Here is a 24,986-nt window from a genome sequence, read left to right on the forward strand (position 1 = left end):
TACAATCGATATAGGAGTTGACTGCGGAAGGAAGCCAGAGAGGAACAGAAGCAGAAGACAAAGGGATGATAATAAATGAGCAGGGTTTATTGAATAATCTTAGTTGCATGTGTTCTAGTATACTTCATCTGAACAGCACAAATATAACAAATGTTGTTATACATCAGGCCACAAGACCTTGAACTACAGACACACACTCATATCTCATACCAGTGAAGAGCAACAATTTTTGAAACACCATCACTAAGACTAAACAATGGAAAAAGCACTGAAAGTAGAACAAGTAATAAGAAATATATAAAAATAAAGAAATCAAATCAGTAAATTATTAATATAACAAATGCACACAGGTTATTACAGACTTCAGACTCTACAGATTAGACAATTATGAAAAGTTATTTTATAAATTGTGTTATTTTATATTTGTAATTTTAAAGGTTTATATGGCTAGGAGCTATAATCTCATTCAGGTGTAATAATCAAGGAATTTTGTTGCCATACCATGACTGTAGCAGGTGCAATGATATTATACAGGACCTGGAAATAGCATCCAGCTATGTAACTAGGTAACAGTGCAGTGTAATATCATTGCACTTGCTGCTGCCATGGTACATGGTAATATTGGGCTTGCTTTTGCAGCTGGACATTCCTTTACACTGCCCTTGATGGGTGAACATTAGCCAGTGGGGCAGTGTCTTTTGTCTTTCCAAGTGTGAATTATTCATGACATTGTGACTCCCACATATACAGCTAAGATGACCCAAATAGATTTTACAAAATATAAATCATTGTAATGTTTTCTTAGAATGAGGGAAAAAAGTCTTACATAATTGTGAAGTAAATATCCTAGCCTACTTTAAAGGCTTGTTCAGGCCCATTCAATATGTTTTTTTTTTTAATCTTATTTCAGGTAAATTTTTTTCCCCAAAACCTACTAACCACACATGTCATTTTTTTTCTAAAGAAAATGCAAGCATGTACATCAACATTTCTCACATATTATTGTAGCACAGTTTGTGCTAAAAGCAAAAAATATACATGCATATGTAGGCCAATACTATGTAAAAGGTCCCTGAAAAAAGCACAAATGTCAGAGCATGTTAAAGCGTCCAAAATTACCTCAGACCCCTGATGGAAACATTTGGTTGTATAATGGGTGGGAATTATTAAAATGTAAGCTATGCTAGCAAATTGAAGTATAAAAATAAAATTACCTCAGGTGTCCAGTATAGTTTGTGCATAGTCTCCTTTGAAAATGCTAGGTAAAAATCATTTGTGTTGGTTTCATTCCACTACACTGACTGAGATCGCTAAATTCTCTTAGTGATGATTTAATAGACTGTACAAACTGGATTCACTGAACATATTTACTAAAACATAGCACACGGAGGACATATTCTGGTTGCAAGGCGGTAATGCAAAAAGCAAAGCATAAAATAAAACAAACAGATTGTTTTTGTTTGCTGGCGTGGTCACAAATGTATTTATTATTATATTCATAGTTATTGTCCCTAGTGTGAACGCCCATTTAGGCAGAATACAAAGGAAGGAAGCATCATGGCATGTTTGAAGTTTGCATAACATCCAATTAAGTTGCCTCCATCTGGTCGATTTTTCTGAGGGCAGCAAAGATGCATCATTTGGTGCCTACAATATAGTCCCTGCAGGATTTCATTGAGCTTACTTCTAATCTTTGCTACCCAAAATTATGGAATTGGCTCTGACTTCTCTCAAAAATTCCACTGCTGTGTGTTTCATTTTTATTTGTTGGTAATGTTTTGTAATAAACTTATGAATAATCATTATGTAAGTATGAAAATAATGCAAGGCAGTACTTTCATTCAAAAACATGTCTGACTAGTTGGCAGCTGACGGCATAAGGTCTAATGGCATAATGTTTTGGTTCTATATTTGCTTCAGCTGGCCAATGATCGCCCACTTAGGTAGGAAGAAACCTTTTGATTATCATGCAGTGTGACTAATAACAGCTGGTTCAGTTCTGCGTCATGTTTGGAGTGGGTTAATGCATCTACAATTTCAGAATGACGTACCGACATTATTAATTCATTCAAGACTGGCATAGTTTGACATGACTGTACAACTTGCCATAGGATTCAAAAGGAATAAGCCTTGATTTTTGCAATAGTGTGCACTTAGTACATAACCAAGATTAAATCTTGTTGCATGTCTGTTTTGCACACATCTTTCTGATTTTAACTTTTTACAAGTAATTCAGTTTATCTGACAAACAATGGTAAACTTTCAGGCTATCCGTGTGATACACAATCAGCGTCCACTTTATTAGGTATACCTGTACAACTGCCCGTTAACGCAAATTTCTAATCAGCCAATCACATGGCAGCAACTCAATGCATTTAGGCATGCAGATATGGTCAAGACGATCTGCTCCAGTTCAAAATGAGCATCAACCAGAATGGGGAAGAAAGGTGATTTAAGTAACTTTGAATGTGGTATGGTTGTTGGTGCCAGTCGGGCTGGTTTGAGTATTTCAGAAACTACTAATCTACAGGGATTTTTACGCACAGCTATTTCTAGGGTTTACAGAGAGTAGACTAAAAAAAGTGGCCAGAGGAGAATGGCTAGACTGGTTCGAGCTGATAGAAAAGCAACAGTAACTCAAAAAACCACAACTGAGGTCTGCAGAAGAGCATCTCTGAACCGCAGTTTGAGGTTATCTGCAGCATTTCGGTGCACTGCCCCCTAGTGATCCGAAGATACAAAATCAATGTTTATTTTTTTGCTTATATCTGCCCAACCTTCATCCAAAACTTATACAGCTGGTCTCTTCACATCTGACAGAGCATGGCGAGTTGAAAGACTCCCATTTAGATTTTTGTCAAAAAATGCTACATTTTTTCAAACATATTTACGCATCATTACAAACATGGTATGCTTTTTTGGCACCATTCCATAAAGGTACTCAAAAACTTCTGAAGCAGTGCCACCGTGTGGCCAAAAGTTATAAGCAATTTTTGAAAAATGCTAATAACTTTTTAAAACATTCTTCATTGACATGACATGTATCTTGTTATATTCCCTGGATCATTTCCCGGGACCATTGATACCAAATATGCTAAAATCAACCAAGCCTCCTGTCCGCCATTTTGTTTTTGACAATGCTCCATTTTCGGCGCTCGAAAAAAAACGCCAGCGTAGTGTGGTTGGATGCCGTAACTGTAGCAAAACATTTGTGTTTTAAACGAAAACTCATTAGTTTAAACGGGGCCTAAGTAACAATCACTCAGTGTGAACTATCAAAGATGCAATCTGAGAGAATCGCCGATGGGTTGCAGACAGCCATGAAATATTTGGAATGCTAAATATCTGGATCTTTCAGCAATTCAAAATCATGCCATGTAAAATGTGTTCTGATTGAAAATAACATCGCCGATTACTTACAGCCAATGAGAGCGCAGCATCCACTATTTACCTGCAGGCCAGTGGGAGGTTCAGGGAGAAGTTAAAAGTAATTTTCAGTATATACTAAGGACCCAAGAAATGGAGGAAAAACTAGCAGAAATTTGGCAGGAGCACGCGTGTCTTTCTGACGTGCCATCTAAGCAGTACCGCATCTGAGCAATACCCCACTAAAGTTTTCCATGTCACTTCTTGCATGTGTTTGATTGTAAGACATAGTTTGAGGGCTGAGACAAAGTTGTCTGTGATTCTTCCTATTGTAAAGTCATGCAGCGTGAAACCCCCTGCCGCTGATCCATCTTACAGCAGCGATGGAATGCTACCCCAGATACTCATGTGAAAACATCTGTGACGCCACTACTTTGAAAAACGTCTGAACTCGGCATTATACGTAAAAAAAAAAAAAAAAAAAAAAAAAACCTGGTAAAATATTTATTTAGAAGTCTTTGAACTTTCCAATGATATATAGTTTGTCACTATTGGATCAGGATTTAATTGCAAAAGAATGTAAATTAATTTGTCCTAGTGGCGGGACAGTGACAGATAAGGGTTTCAAATATTCTTATTTCAATTTAAAAACAAGGCTATTTTACTGACCCCAAAGTCAGATTAATTTGCTTGCTTTATAGGAAGAAGTCGCTTAATTTGTACTTATTATTTCTAAAAACAAAACAATATTTTTAACTTGACAAAAAAATGTTTCTTAATTTAAGGATAATTAGCAACTTGGACTAGAAACAAGATAAAAGCTATGTGCATATTAAAGTAACCACAGTTAATTCTTGTTTAATCTTGTTCAGTTTGCAAGCACAGTTTGCCATTTTCAATTCAAAAAGAAATCTCATGGTGATTCTTAACTTTTTGAATAATGGCTAATTTATGTTCATTTGTATGATCTTATTTATAAAATTTTATATGATTTGCTCATCCCTCAATGAAGGGTAAGTTTAGGGGTGGGATTTGAGGGTCACACTTTCTTTTAAAAATCCTTTTCTGACAATACGTAAAATTGATTTCTTCATGAGATCAAGCTGAGATACCCTAGTTAGCATGCACATAAACAATGAAGCACACTTTAGGTTTACTGAGCCATATTCAGATGTTTAGCCAATTACGTATGCATGTGTTTATGTTCTTCTGAGGTCTTTTGAAGCAGCTGTCTTTTCCTTCAGACACAGACAAGCTACCCAAAATGACAAACAAAGCACACCTGGACACAATTAGAACAGATTAAATGAACAAGGCAATGACAAGAACTAGAAACCAGTGCAATTTACAAAATTGGAACACTAGCTTGCTGAGACAATAGTGCTCAGCTGGCTCTGGAGTGCAGTTCTCTGCTGTGAAACTGATCTTGATAATCTGATAAAACTTTAAAGCTGATTTGTTGTGCAGGCTGTTCATCTATTGTCTGTGCTTTTGTTGAAGCCATCTGCATTAAGTGAAAATATTTTTAAAACTGTTTTTGTTTGTGGAATTTATGGATGCAATGTGTGGTTTAAGATTTTTATTTTTATTTCAAGCATAGACTGTAAAAGATATGGATGTAGTGTCTGTGGCGTCACCCATTAGTTTCTGAAGAGCGCAAATGAAGCTACACGTAGGCATGGCTAACTGTCACAATTTTGTTTTCCCGTCATTGCACTGACCGGGGAATACCAAACAAGGGCAAAGAGGCGAAGCGTGAGGCATTTTGCTTGGACAGGCTTTTCTTCGGGAGAATTACCTGCGACTCATTTGTGTTCTGACCACATGTGCTTGGTTGTATACCTTATTAACAAGTGTTTAGTCTTTTAAAAACACTGTAATAATACATTGAGTCACTAAACATTGTTCTTATGATGTTTTACTACAGGAGGAAAACGCAAATTACTTCCAAATACTTTAAATAGTCTGTGTTAGTAAATGGAACAATAGTATCAGCATTTATGATGTAAGCTGAGATTACATCACTCAGCAATGCAATGTCAGACACAATGCACTCAAATGGAGCTAGTGACGTCATTGTGAGGGTTGGGGTTAGGTGAGCCCATTAAAAAGCATTGGATGCAGCCCAGATTGCACTGCACAAATGGAAGGCTATTTATGAAATCCAGGCACAACACTGTATGACAATGTTTCAGATGACAGTTTTATACTCTACAGCTAATCAATCTGTCAGATTCTTGAATGCTTTACAGGTCTAAAGAAAAGTAAAAATGACAAATAATCTTAAGTAAAACAAATACATTTATAGATGTAGTATATTTGTATATAATTTCACTCACCTGTTGAGGCCATGTGAATGCTTTGTAAGCACAACTAAGTGCACACAGCGTGCTGTATTATCTAGCTGTCAGTCAACTGAATAAAAATGAAACAGATGAGTTTTGAAAAAAAAATACCCCCTCACAGTTGTCATGAAGGGTAATATTAGCTATATGCACCCAAACCATCTTTTGTACCAGGCTGTAAACATGTTTTTATCAGCTGTAAAATAGGCAATTTAGCATTGCAGTCAGTGAACGTCTGGAGTTTATGGAGCCAGCCCCCAAAGGCGACTCAATGAATTGCAGTTTCAGTTACTTTTGTATTGGCTTCACGAGGGAGAGCTGGAGGATGCCACTTGATTGCAGCATTTTAAGCTCTCTATACACATATTAATACTGTAATTCAGTTCTGTTGCAGTAATTCATGAGAAATATATTTTTTACACTCATTAGAGCCATTAAAAATGCACAGTTTTGTACCTGTGTGTGTGTGTGTGTGTGTGTGTGTGTGTGTGTGCGCACGTGCGTGCGTGCGTGCGTGTGTGTGTGTGTGTACGTTTTTTAATCTTTTGGCAAACAAATTTATGTTGAAAATATGTATTTTTTTATATTATATTTTTGCATTATATTATTAAAGATGGATATTTGTAAGTAATCTCGCAACTGACTGATGCGTTTGGCTGGTCCATCTACTGTTATTTCTCTTAGACAGTCACAGGTTAGATTTTCCTCCACAGAATTAGTCCATACGAATTGTAAAAATGATAATACATTTTTGCTAATTATTATTTTATTTCAGTCGCTTTTTCAGGAACTGTAGTTTTTATTTTATTTCACTTAACTAAGATGTTTTACCCAATAGCTTTAGTCTTAGTTTTAGCTTTTGTTGACTTTAGGTTTTAATTGGATTGTTCATACAAAACTCAATATTTTGTCACCATTTACTCTCCACATACCCTCAGCTTGTTCCAAACAAACCTGACTTTGTTTGTTTTGTTAAAACACAGCAGAAGATATTTTGAAGAAAGCTTTAAACCTAATGGACTTTCATAGTATTTGGAATCAATGCTTACAGGTTTTCAGCTATTTTGTTAGTGTCCAACTGAATAAAGAAATTCATAAAGGTTTGAAACAACGTAAGTGAGGGTAAATGAGTAAATACAATTTTTGGGTGAACTATCTCCTTAAACCAGAAGTGAAACATCGCCATCTAGGTCTTATCTTATAAATAACAAGCAAAAGAAGAGCTGATATTTGTTTTGGGTTTTCTGTTAGAAAGGAAATGGCAGTGGCATCCAGTATTTTATTCGTAAGCTCTCCTTTGCATTACACGATTGGCCAAATAACAGGTCGGTTCTTTGTGTGTGTCCTCACTGTATACATCTTATAAGTATATTATTTAAATAATCAGGAAGGTTTCATAATGGCCTGTTTTTCCAAGGTGCCCAAGTTTCTTTACCTTCTCTCTTAATCTCTTAATCTCTCTCCCTCTATTTCTCTCTTCATCTTTTCTTGCAAATGGAGCACAACCTTCCCATAGGAGAGCACGACAGGATGATGGTAGACAGACATTGCCCATTCACATCTTCAAAACACTTTTCCTGTCTCAGTCATGGACTTAAGCTCCTGCTGTATAAACAACCGTATTTCAGTTTCGATGACTATCAACTAACATTGAATTCTCTAACCAATTAAACAGCAGCTAGTCAAACATGACAGCTGATGTACTGTTATTTTTATTTGTCCGAGTACTTTCAGATATAAACTGTAACCATGCTGTGCTGTGCTTGACATGAGTGTTGGGTCATTGTGTCTGTTCCGTTTTTCAGTCATTGTTTTCAAGCTTCTAGGTAACTGCTGTTTCCCGGCAACAACATAACAGTGCCACGATGCGAGCGCTATAGTTGTGTGGGTATTTTCGTGTAGCCAATTCCTTACATTGCTTTGCCCAGAGTGACATGCTGCATGAGGAAATGTGTATTTTTATTTTAGAAATAGAACCACTATATGTGCTCCATTTATGAGGTTGGTAACGTGTTTACCCAATGGGTCAAATACACTTGCCTGTTCTGTAGTGGTGGGATCCAGGATCAGAGACCTGTATAATTATGCTGATATCAGGAACTTGTTTTAGTGGTGTGAAAATGCTGATTTTTCAGTTTTTACTCAAACAGTTGCTGTTTAAATACACAACAAATCTACAAATAACTGTCAGGGTTCTGCCACTCTGGTCTTTGTAAATTCTTGTTTTGGTGGCAGAGCTCTGACACTACCCATGTCCGGTCCTGTTTCTGTCTCTGTGTGCGCGCGCGCCGTCGTGGGTGTACGCAGAGTGTGCGCGCTTCTGCTTGACGCGGCCGCGCGCGCGCTCTGCGTCCCTCAGACGCGTGCGCTCTTGTACTCGTGTTTGTGTTTTCGTCTGTCAGCAGCATGGTGTTTCATTCCCAGCGTCTCAGTCTTGTTGGTTTCGGTTTTGGTCGGCGCTGGGATGAAGCATGCATGCTGCATATGTGAGCGCATGGTGAGTGTTTTCATTCATCGTGTGCTCGTGTCTTGTGTCTTTTGTCAAAGCACATGGCTCGGTGTTTACATTGGTCACGTGCTTTTGTCGTGTGCTTCAGTGTTGTGTTATGTGAGCGCATGGCTTGTATTGTCTCTCTGTGTCATGCGCTCTCCCGTCTATTGTCTAGTCCCACCCTCCTTGTTAACCCATATTTAGTTAATTGTGTTCACCTGTGTTTCAATTTACTTTTTTGCTTTATAATCCCCCTCATGTTTTCAGTCCTTTGTCAGTTCGTCGTTGCTGGTTTCCTGTCTTGTTGTGTCCAGCCCTGTCTTGTCCTGCCAGTCCTGCCAGCCCTGTCAAGTTTGTTTTTGCCTTTGTATTCATGTTTTCCCCTTCGGGGTGGTTTTGTTTTGCCTTTTGTTTTTATTTTATTATTAATAAATACCCATTGTTTCTTTGCACTTGAGTCCTCGCTCCTTTTCCCCACCACGACCGTGACAGTACGAACTGACCAAAGAAGAGGACTCAGCAGAAAAATGGGTAGCTTCCTCTTTCCATCTCCTTTTCTTGGGGGCTCTGTCAAACACCAGCTGCTTCAGGTTGTCCAGGAAATCTCCCTGCAGCAGGGAGAGGTGGACATCAGAAATTTCGCCCACGACTTCCTTGCTGTAGTGGATGGCCTTGAGTATGAGGATAACCTGGACCTCAAGGAGGCATTTAACATCTGCCTAACGGAGCCCCTCAGCCCTGTGGAGATGGAGAGGCTGGAGAACCTGCCATTTTGGCGCTTTGTGTTTAAGCTCCACCAACTCCGCACAAAGCGCCAGCCCACTGACTGCTTCACATATCCATCTGCAATCAGTGGGGGCCCCAGTCCTCTAATGACCCAGAAACGGCGAAGGAGGAGGAAGACCGGGTCTGCCTTACCTGTCGCCCACCCAGAGGTGACCGAACCTGCTGCAGCCCTTTCAGTTACCATCCTGGCTGCAGCATCACTTACTGAGGCACCCGCAACAGACACTGCACCAGTCCTGCAGGCAGTGGAGTATACTGCAGTGTCTGAAGAGGTGGCCAGCTTCCCGCCACCCAGACCAAGGAAGCGTCGGAGGAGAAAGGGCTCCTCCACCACAACGGCTCCAGCCCCAGAGCGCCCTCCAGTGTCGGCTCCAGCCCCAGAGCGCCCTCCAGTGTCGGCTCCAGCCCCAGAGCGCCCTCCAGTGTCGGCTCCAGCCCCAGAGCGCCCTCCAGTGTCGGCTCCAGCCCCAGAGCGCCCTCCAGTGTCGGCTCCAGCCCCAGAGCGCCCTCCAGTGTCGGCTCCAGCCCCAGAGCGCCCTCCAGTGTCGGCTCCAGCCCCAGAGCGCCCTCCAGTGTCGGCTCCAGCCCCAGAGCGCCCTCCAGTGTCGGCTCCAGCCCCAGAGCGCCCTCCAGTGTCGGCTCCAGCCCCAGAGCGCCCTCCAGTGTCGGCTCCAGCCCCAGAGCGCCCTCCAGTGTCGGCTCCAGCCCCAGAGCGCCCTCCAGTGTCGGCTCCAGCCCCAGAGCGCCCTCCAGTGTCGGCTCCAGCCCCAGAGCGCCCTCCAGTGTCGGCTCCAGCCCCAGAGCGCCCTCCAGTGTCGGCTCCAGCCCCAGAGCGCCCTCCAGTGTCGGCTCCAGCCCCAGAGCGCCCTCCAGTGTCGGCTCCAGCCCCAGAGCGCCCTCCAGTGTCGGCTCCAGCCCCAGAGCGCCCTCCAGTGTCGGCTCCAGCCCCAGAGCGCCGCTCAGTGCCGGTCCCAGTCCGGCTCCTTGTCCTGCCGGCGCCACCCAGACGTCTTGCCCTGCCGGCTTCAGCCTGGCTCCTTGCCCTGCCGACGCCACCCAGACGTCTTGCCCTGCCAGCTTCAGCCCGGCTCCTTGCCCTGCTGACGCCACCCAGACGTCTTTTCCTGCCGGCACCACCCAGACGTCAAGCCCTGCCGGCCCCAGCCCGGCTACTTGCCCTGCCGGCACCACCCAGACGTCTTGCCCAGCCGGCTCCAGCCCGGCACCTTGCCCTGCCGGCACCTACCAGACGTCTTTCCCTGCCGGCACCTACCAGACGTCTAGCCCTGCCGGCCCCAGCCCGGCTCCTTGCCCTGCCGACGCCACCCAGACGTCTTGCCCAGCCGGCCCCAGCCCGGCACCTTGCCCTGCCGGCACCTACCAGACGTCTTTCCCTGCCGGCACCTACCAGACGTCTAGCCCTGCCGGCCCCAGCCCGGCTCCTTGCCCTGCCGGCACCTACCAGACGTCTAGCCCTGCCGGCCCCAGCCCGGCTCCTTGCCCTGACGGCCCCAGCCCGGCTCTTTTCCCTGCCGGCCCCAACCAGACGTCTTGCCCTGCCGGCCCCAGCCCAGCTCCTTGCCCTGCCAGCGCACCCCAGACGTCTTGCCCAGCCGGCCCCAGCCCGGCTCCTAGCCCCGCCGGCTCCCCTCTGGTCTTCAGCCCCGCCGGCTTTAGTTAAGTCACCTCTAGACCAGCCGGCTCCCCACAGGCCTTCATCCCAGCCAGCTCCCTACAGGCCTCCTGCCTTGGTATCCCAGGCCGATCCTCCTTGGGTTGTCCCTCCTGCTCCACCTTGGAGCATGCCTCTGCCACCCTGGACTGATCCTCCGGCTCCACTCTGGTTCCCTGCCGGGGCCCCTGACCCATTGCACCTGTCCTGGACTGTCCCTCCTGATCCTCCCTGGTCTTGCCCTCCCATCCCTCCCTTGTTTGTCTTGTTGAGTCCGGCTTGGCTTCCCTCCCTCCCCCCCTTCATGTCGTCTTGCCTGTTCACCCCCCTGTCTTGTGTCTGTTGATGTTGCCTGTTTTGTTGTCTTGTAGTGTTTCTTGTCTGTCTTGTACCTTGTTGGATGTTCCCTTTAGGGACGCCAGGTGGCGTCCCTTTTGGGGGGGGCTAGTGTCAGGGTTCTGCCACTCTGGTCTTTGTAAATTCTTGTTTTGGTGGCAGAGCTCTGACACTACCCATGTCCGGTCCTGTTTCTGTCTCTGTGTGCGCGCGCGCCGTCGTGGGTGTACGCAGAGTGTGCGCGCTTCTGCTTGACGCGGCCGCGTGCGCGCTCTGCGTCCCTCAGACGCGTGCGCTCTTGTACTCGTGTTTGTGTTTTCGTCTGTCAGCAGCATGGTGTTTCATTCCCAGCGTCTCAGTCTTGTTGGTTTCGGTTTTGGTCGGCGCTGGGATGAAGCATGCATGCTGCATATGTGAGCGCATGGTGAGTGTTTTCATTCATCGTGTGCTCGTGTCTTGTGTCTTTTGTCAAAGCACATGGCTCGGTGTTTACATTGGTCACGTGCTTTTGTCGTGTGCTTCAGTGTTGTGTTATGTGAGCGCATGGCTTGTATTGTCTCTCTGTGTCATGCGCTCTCCCGTCTATTGTCTAGTCCCACCCTCCTTGTTAACCCATATTTAGTTAATTGTGTTCACCTGTGTTTCAATTTACTTTTTTGCTTTATAATCCCCCTCATGTTTTCAGTCCTTTGTCAGTTCGTCGTTGCTGGTTTCCTGTCTTGTTGTGTCCAGCCCTGTCTTGTCCTGCCAGCCCTGTCAAGTTTGTTTTTGCCTTTGTATTCATGTTTTCCCCTTCGGGGTGGTTTTGTTTTGCCTTTTGTTTTTATTTTATTATTAATAAATACCCATTGTTTCTTTGCACTTGAGTCCTCGCTCCTTTTCCCCACCACGACCGTGACAATAACACATGGGAATGGACATTTTGTTAATGATCTGTTTTATTAACTTCAAATAATTGTATTTATTTATTTACAATTTACAAGTTGTTTTGTGTATGTATATCAACAATCTAGAGATTTCTCTCAAGTCATGTAAAAAAATCTGATGCTTTTTTTGTATTAAAAGAATAGTTCACCCAAAACTGAAAAAAAACGATCTGTCATCGTTTACTTTCCCTTAACTTGTTCACTCTTTTGAATGCAAAAGATACGGCCTGGTCCATGATTTTGGAAACCTTGGCATAATTTCTTCACAGGTCTTGGGTCGCATCAATGGTGCTGTATAATCTCTAGAGGCCTCTGGATGAGTATCACCAGGTGGAAATAGAGAATAAAGAAAAAAATGAGCGTAGCTGTTGTTTATTTTGTATTTAAACAAGATGCAAAAATGAAGTACTATAAATGAAATAGTAGTTATACAAACAAACATGTAAAGCTTATGAGTGTTTCTAACTAAATGTCTAGTGCATTCAGAAAGGAGAAGTGTGTCCTACAAGATGTTTGTCAAGCCCACTCACCTGCGTGGAGCACATTCATGCATCATACCATTATGTGATGCATTGTGTCTATGCTTTGCTAAAGAGATAGATCCTTAATCTAGTAGTTTAAACTGTGAAAGTGTGTCTGAGCCTTGGATATTATCAGGAAGGCTATTCTAGAGTTTATGAGTCATAAATGAGAAGGCTCAATCTTCTTTAGTGGACTTTGCTATTCTGGTAACTACCAGAAGCCCTGAGTTTTGAGATGTTAAAAAGCGGGTTGGATTGTAGCGAGACAGAAGGGTGGTTAAATAGGTTAAACAGGAACTAGATTATTTAAAGCTGAAAAAAAAATCTGTCATTATTTACTTTCCCTTCAAGGGTTCACTCTTCAATGCAAAAGGAGATATTTTGAAGTAAGCTAAAAATCAGTAAAAATAATAAAATCATAAAGGTTTGGAACCAATTCAGGGTGAGTAAATAGTAACTAACTTTTATGAGCTAACATTAATTCGGTTTAAATTGATTGCCCTCGCACATGAAAATCAAAGATATATGAACAAAAATACAATATGAGTTAGAAAGAACATTGCAAAACTTTTTAACTTCTAGTTCCTTTCCTAGGAACAGATGCAAACCAATGCTTTATGAGGCCCCGTTTACACTAGTAAAGGGTAAAACGTCGTTTTAGAATGAAAACGATCCGCGTTCACACTAGCGTTTAACCCAGCGTTTCTGAACAGCTCTACGTCTACACCAAAACGCTGAAAATGAAACGCACATCTCGTCACCACACACGCACTCTCTGGCATGCGCTGCAGCCCATCTACCAAGATGAGTGTTCATCAAGCATCTCCTGCTGGATCTAATCTCACTATATTTGCTAAACGAGATATTTAGTTAATCTTGTTGTCTGTATCTAACAACATATTCCCAGACTTTGGTCTTTTGAATCTATTACTTGTTCTCGGGTAACGTGTTTTGGCTGAGCGCAAAGATAAATTAATAATTAATCTAACCATGTACATTCTGTATATTGAGTAATTGCTTGCCTTTATTTTCTATATTGTATAAACTTATTGTACGTTATACTTTTATGGCCATTATTGATTATTAAAACTAATATTCAGCAAAAGAGAGGGTGTGTTTTGTAATTTGAATAAAAATCAAAGGAGGCAGTGATGTTAGGCTTCGTTTTGTTATTAATACGCATACAGTGAAGATGACGCTCATATATGCAATACAACGCCTCAACATTTCTGCTGTCTGTTAAGTTGTTAATATCAAAATGAAAATAGCAGTTCTCTCATGTTTTTGTTTTATTGTTAAGAAAGTGAAACAATGTAGCCATGGTGATGTGAATAAGGTTATCGAGTGCACTGTTCCCTTTGAAGATTTTCCCGATATGTTCTCGGGAGTCTGTTTTCCATGTCAAATTTGCAAAGTCTGATCTTACAAGGAGAAGATGCAGAACTTTAATTGTGTGTAGGCTACTTAATACTGAGGAAAAGCCCCAATCAGAGAGGCGAATGTCGGCAGAACCGCTTCCATTTTCAGATGTCCCCATTTTCCCCATCCAGCACTGAGACAGAGCAGCAGCGTTTTAGGATGAAAACGGCCTCTTCAGCGTTTCCAAAATGCTCCATTTTCGGCGCTCAAAAACGCCGGCGTAGTGTGGATGGATGGCGTAACCGTAGCAAAACTTATGTATTTTCAAACTAAAACGCATTAGTGTAAAAGGCCTTTGTTAGGCTGGTGGGGCTCCTTGGGTCCGGTTCTGAATGTTGCTTCTCAGAATGTGGAGATAAAAGTAAAATGTTTTGTTATCAAGGTATTTGTTGTTAAGTATTGATCACAGGCCTGCATAATTCACCACCTGGGATGAACAACAAACCACCACAAACCCTCAATGTCTGCTTCTCTCTTATATTGTTATTCATTTAGCCCTTCAGTGTTGCTTTAATAATTGTTCTGCTGCTCTCTTATGCTAGATTATCAGCTAAATGGTAAATTGATGTCAATGACTTTATGAAGCCCATAAACAATAAGACAATGAGTTGATTTACAAAAGGCAGTTAACGTATATAGATCATTTAGCTCAGTTTGGTTGGCAAATTATGCCTGTTGATTGTGGAAAAAAATCTAATTTGTTCTCCTCTCTTTTCCCTTACAGTTACAGAAAAGGAGGTTCAGCAATGGTAAGACTGTGTCCTGTCTGTCTGTCTGTCTATCTATCTTTATAATCTCCATCTGATTTAGCCATGCAACACACCATCATTTTGCATTCCCTCATATCATTTTGTAGTTGTGTTTCCCAGGAGAAAAAGCTCAGTGTCTACCCTTGAAACACACACACACACACTTGACAGTAATGTAACAGTCCGTCCTTCTGTTCGTGTGCCCAAATGTCAGCGAGCGGCAGTGTATAGCTTGGCACACCTCACTTAACAGCAGTCTGTCACAGAGTCCAAGTGCTGGCACCTTTGCTGGCACTGGCCAAGGTCAATCCAGTCCTGGCACTGTGTTGTCCCTGGGTGTTTGCCAGGCTAAATTGTTGACTCATTTCTGCTGGTAGACATAAAGCCAGCATGGAGGGATGTGGATGGGAGGCTGCAGTGGGACGTGAGCTTTGTGCCTTTTGAATTTCCTGAATGTAAGAACTCGCTCTGCCTGTCAGAGTCCTCTACTATTGCCTTTTCAGTAGCCATCATCCCTTTGAGGATCCTTCCTGAGGATGAATAATGTCACTGAAGTGGCACATAGTGCAAGAACATGCTTTTATTGGTATTATTTTAGCCACTTTACTTATGTGCGGCACAAATGTCAAAAGTGTTTATTTAAATGCATTTAACTGCTTATACTCATGCTACTGTTCATCTGTCTGTCCATCTGTCTATATAGATGCAAACTATTCTTTGAAACAACACACATTGAAACGAATGTATAATATAATTTCTAAGTTAAAATTTATAATGTATATGTATATTTTTAATCAATTATTTATAAGTTGTACAGAAACAGAATTTGGACGGCATTGTAGCTTTCTCTGCTATAACATTACAGCACCTCTGGCCACGACCCTTTTGCTGTGCGGGGTGTATGCGTATGGTGAATGAGCATAACTCTGTAAAAGCCAGTGTCTCCCTTTGGATTGAACTTTGAGCAGATTACAGTCGGAGATGTTGTTTATGTTCACACAGCTATATTATACATGAACTAAAGTTTAAAATATGTTTTCATAGTGGACCACCCTTTTAAATGTGATGTCAACCATGAGGGTTAACTTTACAGAAGTTGCCTAAAGTCAACTTATTGCAGTTGGAAATTTTTGGAGATGGTGTCAGTAAGTGCTTATTATTTTCTTTTTTTTATTCATCAGATGGTCAGTGAACAAACTGTGTCTGAAAGTAAAATTCATAAAGTCATTCAACTTGCGATTTTAATCTTTCTCTTTTAAATCTTAGGCCCAAAGCGTAATGGAGCTGACATCACCATCTTCCCCCAATCTCCAAATGAAATGGAGAAATAGTATATTTTCCTGACAGGATTGCATTCTCCTTTGTATATTTGTAGGCTACAGCATTCATTGTTCTCTTATCCTATACCTAGACATTCCATCTCAGTTTATTCAGACAGAAATTAAATCTCCACATTCGCTTTATGCATATAAATGACTGTTTTCATATGCTCCGATGTGTATTGATCAGCCACTTTGCATTGTGGTTAACCAGCACAAAGACTGAACTAATGGATGTGCATAGGTTAACAGCCTAGAGGGCGCCAATTAAACATGTGAGCATCTAATTTAGTAATTTGTCTTTCCCTGCAGGATCTAATGGACTTGTGTGTGTTGGCCATCTTAATGAAAGCCTGTATTAGGATATACCGCAATCTGCTGAAGTGCCACTCAACATATAGCAATGTGTTTGCATTTACTTACTTTTTTGGACATTTAAGGATTTAATAAAAACAGTTTGTAATTTTCACCACTAGAGGGCATGTATTCTTAACAAACAAAAATGTAGGTTGATGATGACTGGTCATGGAAGTTGTCGTCTTCATTATATCCTACAAGATTCCTTCAGAAATCATGTTTATGGATTAGCTTATGTATTCAAAGGTTTTATGGTATGGTATGGTATGGTATAGTAGTAAGAGGCAGAGTTAGACTGAAAGCTGTTGAAGTGAAATGAGACCATTGATGCAGTTGCTGATGAGAGACTATCGCGATGCATCACGAAACCAGCTGAGCTTTTATTATGCCAGAGTTGATTGTGATCACATCAGTGCTGTTTTATCATGATAAATACATTGTAATGTTATATTATAATGCTGCTTTGTGCAGTCTAATGAAGTCTTTCATGTTTCCCTGTTTTCTATCAAACCAAACTGAAGATCGAGGGAGTATGTGGTCATTAGTAAGGCAATACAGAAGGACATGATCCGTGTTTCTAGGTAAAGTTGTCTATTTCTCTGGATTTGAAAATTTTTTGAAACATTTGGGAAGTGAAGAACAAACCTTGAGAGAAGCCAGGCTCAGTCTCTTTCAGACTCCATCTGCACTGGGTACAGGCTGGTGTAATGTGAAGTTGGACGCTGACAAGGAAGTGTGGATCCAAATGCAGGGTTTATTATGTAGAGCACGGTCAGGCAAGCAACAGTCAACACAGAAACAAACAGATATATACAGGCAAATCCAGAGATGTGGTCATAAACAAGCGGATGGTCAAAAGCAAGCAGCAGACAACACACTGCAAAAAATGCCCTTCCTGAAACAAGCAAAAATGACTTAAATCTAGTTAAAGTGTAACAAAATCAAGCAAATAAATCTGCCAATGGGGTAAGCAAATTTGACTTGGTAAGAATTCTTGAAAATAGCATTAATATCTAGACGATAATACATTTCTATTGATCTTAAAATTAGACACAAATTCTTAAAACTAGGCATTTTAGCTTTTTATAAGAATTTAATAGAACATAAATAAGTGAAAATTGTATTAAAACTAGGCATTAAAAACACTGTTGGTTCTTAAAACTAGACAAATATGCTTAAAACTAAGCAGTTTTTTCTTTTTATAAGCACTGAATATTATCAATTCTAATACAAATTGCATTAAAACTAGAATATTTTAACTTAAATCTAGTCAGTAAATCTAGAGTTAGTTCTTAAAACTAGACAAACAAGCTTAAAATTAAGCAGTTTTTTTCTTTTTATAAGCACTGAACATGAATAATTCTAGAACAAATTGCATTAAAACTAGAATATTTGAACTTAAATCTAGTCAGTAAATCTACAGTTAGTTCTTAAAACTAGACAAATAAGCTTAAAATTGAGCAGTTTTCTCTTTTTTGAAGCACGACAATAATAATTTTAGGGGGAAAATGCATTGAAAGCAGAATAGTTTACCTTAAATCCAGCCTATTTAGATTTTTTTTTTAAATCACACAAAAACCTAAATGAGATTAAAACTCTTAAAAGAAAATACCTCCCACACCTTCCCCCACTTTAAGTGAAGAAACAACTTCCAGCTTTGCTGAACATTTATTAAAGAACATTCTTTAAAATTCTAAACAAATGGAGCATAAGGCAGGATAAGCAAAGACAAGCTTACACTTTAAAATGAAATAAAATACCTGGCACAGAAACCGCAAGTATTCTATGCAAAATGCTTTGCCTCAGTCTACACAAACTCAAACAGCATTTAAGCTTCAAACAGCCTGGATCAATTTACTTCGTAACATGATAGCAACCCAAAAATCAAATAATTATCATGCTCACCCTTATGTTCTTCAAATCCTTATGAGTTTTTTTTTTTGCAGAAGATGACACTTTGAAGAATGTTGCCAGCTTTCATAGCAAGAAAAATATACAAAATAAATAAAAAAAAATACTATGAAAGTCAATAGCTACCATCAACAGTTCCCAACATTCTAAATAATATCTTCTGTAGCCAAAAGAAAAAAAAAAACAGGTTTGAAACAACATAAGATTAAGAAGTAATTGAAGTTTGGGTCAACAATGCCTTGAATCCATGGCAGATTCAAAAATGAACATTTTCCTCTTAAACAACTGAGGTACAGCAAAACAGGATGAACAGTCCAACGTTAATAATAACAACAAAAAATATACTCTGGCACAAAACAACACTGTATACCCTCAGCAGTCCTGTAAAGTTACACACAGCAATTACTTTTTTTGGTTTTGCTGTGCTGCATTACTGTATGTTAGATACATTTAATCTCCTGAAAATGGGGAAAATCTCCTAACAGCACAAATCAAGTGCAAATATAATGGCCGAAAAAAAAATATGCAGCTGTCTCTCAGCCACAGCAGTTTGAAACAGCAATTAGTCAACAAACATTCTCCATTCATGAATGGCCTTTTTGTACGAGGGGGTTTCATCCTGCTCGTGGATGACATCTCTCAGAACTTGTGTTTGCAACACAGACAGGAGTGTTGCAAGACACTTTGGATATGTGAGATGAAATGCATAGTAATAGGCCAGGAGGTAGAGAGGCCCCTCATAGAGCAAGTCTTTGTCAAATGTTAGAACTGGGGTTGTACCTACAACCACCATGCAGTTCTCCTCACCAACCAGCAAGACAGGACTGGAAAATGCACGCCTGTGGATGTAGGTATCCGGGTCCTCTGAGGGCTAGAAAACCAAATAACAAAAATACAGAATTCAGACTACAAACACAGCAAAAATTAATATAAGATCTGGGTCACTATTCACTTCCATATTTTTTTTTCTTCAATGGAAGTGAATGCCAACCCAACAGATCTGGGTTGGCGTATCAACATTCTTCAAAATATCTTACTTTTGTGTTCAGCAGGTTGTGATTAAGTAAATCAAGACATAATTAAAAAAATTTCTACAATACCTTTAGGTTAGTTGTTACATTGCATGTCCAATTTTACGTAGTGCAATTGGGATGGTTTTAACTTAGTATTTTATTGACAATGTAGTCACCTGTTATTAACTTATCACTACTTAAAGTAAAACTCACCGTCAGAACATGGAAAAGAGCCTCACTGATTGGGACCTGTTTCTTCGGTGCTGCAGACCCAGATGGGAAGAGCAGCGGTAGGGCAGTAAAAACAGCAATGGCATGTTCAACTAGATAAGTAAAAAAAAAAAAAAAAGATATTAACATCAGATATTACTGTAGATGTATGGGAATAATCTATACCACTGGTTTCTGATCCTGGAGACCTGAATTAAGGGACTGTTTACACAACATTGTTTTCAACTGAAAACAGAAAACTTCTTGAATTAAAAAAATAACTGATCTATAACAAGGGTTCTCAACACTTGGCCCTTGAGATTACAGGCCAGCTCCAACCTTTAGCTCTAAAGTCACCAGCCTGTAGATTTTTGTTAGAAACTGGAAACACAGATTAGCTCAGGTTTGTTTAATTAGGATTGGAGTTATACTGGACCTTAAGGACCAGAGTTGAGAACCCTTGATCTATACAGATTCAAATTAAATTAAAGTTTTACCTCCATTTAATGTCCTTGGAGGCTTCATGACTTTTTTCATCACTCCATAAAACTGAACCTTGGAGTAGAAGGTCTCCCACCTGTCCTTCACCTCAGAAATGTATTTGGAGTTGTTTGGCTCAATGATTCTTCGTAGTTCATCCATTGCCTGAAAGAATTATTTATTATTAAAAACAAAATTATTTGGCTGTCTGCAGTTAGGCAGAGGATATGGGATATGTGTTAATATGTTTTACATCTGTCTAAAATGTAAGCATTCGTGTACCCACATGGTCCAATTCTTTGAAGCAGGGGTACGCTTGCAAAATATTTGTGGGTTTGTCTTGCTCCTTCAATACATTTGAGTCAATGAAACTTCTTCTGGACTGGAACTCCAGGTCTAATAGATGGGTTACAGCAGCTTTATTTGGCTTCTTTGCTTTGTACATTTCTTGTAGGGTCCTGTAATGTCTTGCCTGGGTTTTCTGGCTGTCAAGGCTGTTGTCAGGACCATCAGCTGCAATTTAGCCATACAATATAATTACTGAACAAGATGCACAGAAATCAACAATTGAATAATGTATTTTACGTTACAAATAGAACAAATTCGGCATGCATATATCACCAAATAAGATGTTATGTATTACACACACATATATATATAAAAATATAAAAATCATGGCCAGAACATGTCCCATGGAAGTGACATGTCTGGCTACTAGGGATGCTCAAAGTAATCGATTAACCGTTAACCGAAAGGATGCGTTTGTATCATGTGTATGGTATCAGTTAAACAATTAAAAAATACTATTTTATATATTTTTAGTTTAGCTGCATAAGGGGCCAATCGAATGCGTTTTTTGCGTTAAGAGGGGCATCTTTTGAATGGTTTACTAAAAGCCGCAAGTGTTTTGCACGCGGCTCAACCCAGAGCAGCAGTGTGTGTGTTGTCAAGACAACTACAGAGAACTTTTAAAGAGCATGGATCCCGTTACATTCATTCTTCTATGGCGGGGTGCGACACCAAAATGCATCCCTTCACGGCTACATTACAGCTTCCTATTCAAATCATTTAGTTGTTGTTGTTGTTTTTAATAGCGGGTTATTTTTTAATAGCGGGTTATAATCGCACCAAAACATATTAAAAGGAAAGTGAATTATAACAGCGCAAACTTTTCTGTATCGGTGATGTGCGCTATTTGTTAAACCCTTTAAGGTTGTGTGCTGACAGACTGACTGATTGACTGACTGACAGGTGCGTGATGCGTGAAGCCAGCAAACACGACGTAGCTTTCAGTTAGGATGAACACAGTTTCAATAATTTTCATTTATTTATAGATGGCCTGTGGTTCTGCATACACTGACTTTATCTTGCTGGAGTTTATAGCTGTTTCACTTTACTTCAGGACACATTAATGCCGCTCTAAGTTTATTGGAGACATTCTGAAATATTCCTAGCAAATCCAATAAATGTTTTAGACATACTCTCTACATAAACGCACTAAATCGCACTTCAGCAGTGTTTATTTGAGAGCGCACCAAAAGATCCGCGCTTGACCATCGTAAGTTATATTTGAGGGGTGTGCAAGAAGTTTTGTGCACAAGCAGAGGAAATCGGCGCACTTCTTTTTTCCTTGTCAACATAAAAGGTGTTTTTAGAAAGGGGAAAAAAACAGCAATACTGTTCACAAAAAGTCAACATATGTGCGAGTTGTCATTGTCTTTTCATTATTTTCATTTAAGCATATTTTTATTACGGTAGAGAGAGAGAGAGAGAGAGAGAGAGATAGAGAGAGAGAGAGAGAGAGAGAGAGAGAGAGAGAGAACATTATATCAATATATAATCTTAACAATAATGATTTCTATTAAAAATGTTTTATGATTATAATAACAGCAGGGCATTAAATAAATGCATATTTTCCGTGGAGCGAGCGATTTGAGGAAGTCTGCTATTTTTGACGGAAGAAAAAAAAAACATGATTGGAAAAAAACAGCCTATGCCGGTTCTTTAAAAGGATTCAGTCAGTGTTTTCTTTTTGTAATATAAATTAATAATTTAAATGAAAAATTAGGGCAGGCCTACTTATTTTATTCATTTTCCTTTCCTTTTCCTGTTGGAAAGATGGCAGGTGCGTGAAGATGTTCTGTTGTTATGATCTGTTATTAACATGTTCGCATGTTAAAATAAATCAGTATTTTAAATAGCAATATTTAATGTGTCAGACACAAAATAGACACTTCAGTTTAAAAATAATAATAATAATAATTTTATATTAATCTCACCAGTTAACCATTTATATCCGATTAACGAGCTGGTTGGCAAAGTTAACCGAAATGAGCATCCCTACTGACTACTTTATTTTAAAGTAAATTTTAATGTACTTACATGCTTCATCAATGCTGTCATTTTCTTGCCGTGGGGTGCTTGAACTTGAAGGCGATGACAGAATGACTGTTGAAGCACTGGAATCAGCATCATAGTCACTTGCCACAGCAGCGGAAGGTTCTTTGTCCTGACGTGCTCTTTTGAAAGGAGGCTGTTTGGCCTTCATGGGACTTCGGATATTTGAAAGTCGCTTCAGGAGCTTTTTAGCAACAGTGTCCTGTACAACAGAATAAAAGCATGTTAGCAACAAAACAATGTTTTTTTTCAATAATTAAGTAAATGATGTCACTCACCCACTCGTGCCTAGATCCAGTTGACTTATCTTTTATCATAGGGTAGTATTCCACTAACCGTTTTGCCATGGCAATAACTTCATGTTTAGTGGGATATTTGTAGTCATCTGAAGATGCTCTTGCTATTGATACCATGTTTGTCATGGTATTTCGGATGAGCCGGCAGAATAGCTCCTTTGATAAGGTGACGTCACCCTCTTTTCCAAGACGCTGCTGCTCAAAGTATGTGCGTCTCATCTGTTGTAGTTCACTGTCAGTGAAGAGAACATATTCTGGGCTGGGTAACTTTAAAAACTTTGATGTACTGGGGTCATCTTGTTTTGAACTTTCAGTATGTTTATCATCTGCTGATGAACCTTCAACAGGAATGATGTGCTCCTAAAACACAATAAAACACAAATGAAAATCACATGAATCTGTACTGAAATTATGCCCACTAATAGATTAAAAATATCCAATATACAAGTGTTTGAAATTAATTACCTGTTCTTCCTTATGAGTCAAACGCCAAATACCTTTGCGCCGCAGGAAGTGCTCAGGACCAGGAAAGAGATCTCGGATATCCTCTCGCGAGAGAGATGGCAAAATGTCTTCCCCAATGTTAGCAGCTTAGAACACATGCAAATACAGTACATTAGACAACATAGCTTATGTATATTTTGTGTTTTTGATTTTAGTAATGCATTAGTAAATTTTGAAATTAATATTCATTCATTTTCTTTTCGGCTTAGTCCCTTTATTAATCTGGGGTCGCCACAGCGTAATGAACCGCCAACTTATCCAACATATGTTTTCCACAGCGGATACCCTTCCAACTGCAACCCATCACTGGGAAACATCCATACACTCATTCACTACGGACAATTTAGCCTACCCAATTTACCTAAAGCACATGTATTTGGACTGTGGGGGAACCGTAGCACCCGGAGGAGACCCACACAAACACGGGGAGAACATGCAAACTCCACACAGAAATGACAACTGACCCAGCCGAGGCTCTTTGTGTTTGGGCCTACTCTTTCAAATATGAAATGTCTGAATGTAGTAAAACAAACAGGCAATAATGATAAAAGATCCTTTAACACTTGACTAAGTTATTTTTGTTAGCATTAGGTATTGTGAAAAAAAGGAGTTGTGATTCATTTAATAGCAGCCTGATAGCACCCAGTATTGTACAACAGCAGAACAACAATTTATGTTACTATACAATAATAAATACAAGTGTATCTACATTTAAATAAAATCATTCTGAGTGCATGTTGTAACTTAAGGATCGATCCTTAATTTCATTCGATTACAAAGACGTGCTTTTGTTTTGTTTTTTCTCGGTAGAAAGCATTGCATATTACATTAAAATCAAACTCAAATTTATCATAAGAAACAAATAAGTGATTTAAAAAAAATTACTAACCTTTTAGAGTGGAAATCGCAACGTCGTCGAGCCCATCCATGGTGAGAAACTGGCGCAAGGAAGTACCTGTTTCTCCTAACTTCCCTTTGGCGCGCTGTAAGTGCGCATGCGTCTTAACGTAAATGCGTCACGGTCTAGGTGCGTTCGACATGAAGCTCAGCTGCAGCCGGTGATCAACGAGATTAGCCGAGCGCAGGCGGGGGCGGAGTTGATAACGGAGCCGTCAAGACGGACAGCTGGACACTTCGGGACTCAAAAAGTTGCTGCAGTCATGATGACCGATCACATGGCGTCATCATATTTTTTTTTTGTTATTTTTATTTATAACAACAAAACATTTACAAATAAAACAAAATACAGTCTCTATAAACTATAGTTCCTTTTTAAACAATAGGAGAGAATTATGAATAAAAAATATAACAAATGCATGAGAGAAATAAGAGGAAATGAGAGGTTAATATAAACATAAAAACGAACAGGTCTATTAAATACAAAGCAATAAGCATAAATTCTAGGAGTTAAACATCAATCTTTAGGCTAATACTTCTTGTTTGAATATGCTAAAAAAGGTACATATATGTACAATTATAGATATAAAAATTTCCAATGTAAAAAGCAAAACAAGGTGTTTTGATTAGGTCTTAATAAATGAGATTATTTTGGATAATAAATGCATTTAAAAAAAAAAAGCATTTTAATCCAAAAAGATTGTGTTGAAAAAAACAAAAGGTAAAATAAGTGAGCTATGTAGAAGTTTCCCAGAAAGAGCAGGTAGCCTTTAAACTGCTAGACAGGAAATTATATATATATTTATATTATTGTAATAATAAAACCATTTTATAATTATTAGTTATTTAACTTAATTTATTAAGAGAGCTTTAAGGTGGCAGGATCAATGATGATGATTATTTTATTTTATTTCAACGTGCGCATTCTAATTTCGTGTTTCACTGTGTGGTGTGGCGTATAATATTATTTTTCCAGAAAAAGTGAAAGTTA

General features: G+C 39.9%; 2 protein-coding genes across 3 annotated transcripts in view; one reads left to right on the forward strand and one right to left on the reverse strand.

The window, feature by feature from the left end:
* Positions 1-24,986, forward strand: part of ncs1b (neuronal calcium sensor 1b) — an 87,692-nt gene that overhangs the window by 26,314 nt on the left and 36,392 nt on the right. For both annotated transcript variants that reach the window (XM_073909460.1, NM_001020514.2), the window contains 1 exon segment: positions 14,587-14,611. In XM_073909460.1, the coding sequence (XP_073765561.1) occupies positions 14,587-14,611 (25 nt within the window).
* LOC101882414 (uncharacterized) lies at positions 17,937-24,038 on the reverse strand. The gene is made up of 8 exons (XM_073910487.1): positions 23,988-24,038; positions 23,060-23,184; positions 22,577-22,954; positions 22,284-22,500; positions 20,188-20,414; positions 19,919-20,066; positions 19,425-19,534; positions 17,937-19,069 (listed from the first exon to the last, which is right to left on the reverse strand). Exons 1-8 carry the CDS (start codon positions 24,025-24,027, stop codon positions 18,761-18,763), a joined length of 1,554 nt encoding a protein of 517 aa, XP_073766588.1. The 5' UTR covers positions 24,028-24,038; the 3' UTR covers positions 17,937-18,760.

The sequence above is a fragment of the Danio rerio genome, chromosome 8 (genome assembly GCF_049306965.1).
Source record: "Danio rerio strain Tuebingen ecotype United States chromosome 8, GRCz12tu, whole genome shotgun sequence".
Classification (NCBI taxonomy): Eukaryota; Metazoa; Chordata; class Actinopteri; order Cypriniformes; family Danionidae; genus Danio; species Danio rerio.

Excerpts from the sequence above, each read along its gene's own strand:
- LOC101882414 (XM_073910487.1), bottom strand. The coding sequence starts at position 24,027 with ATGGATGGGCTCGACGACGTTGCGATTTCCACTCTAAAAG. Across the intron at positions 22,501-22,576 it reads CTGGATCTAGGCACGAGTGG|GACACTGTTGCTAAAAAGCT; the intron begins GTGAGTGACATC and ends TCTGTTGTACAG. Across the intron at positions 19,535-19,918 it reads TCCAAGGACATTAAATGGAG|TTGAACATGCCATTGCTGTT; the intron begins GTAAAACTTTAA and ends TTACTTATCTAG.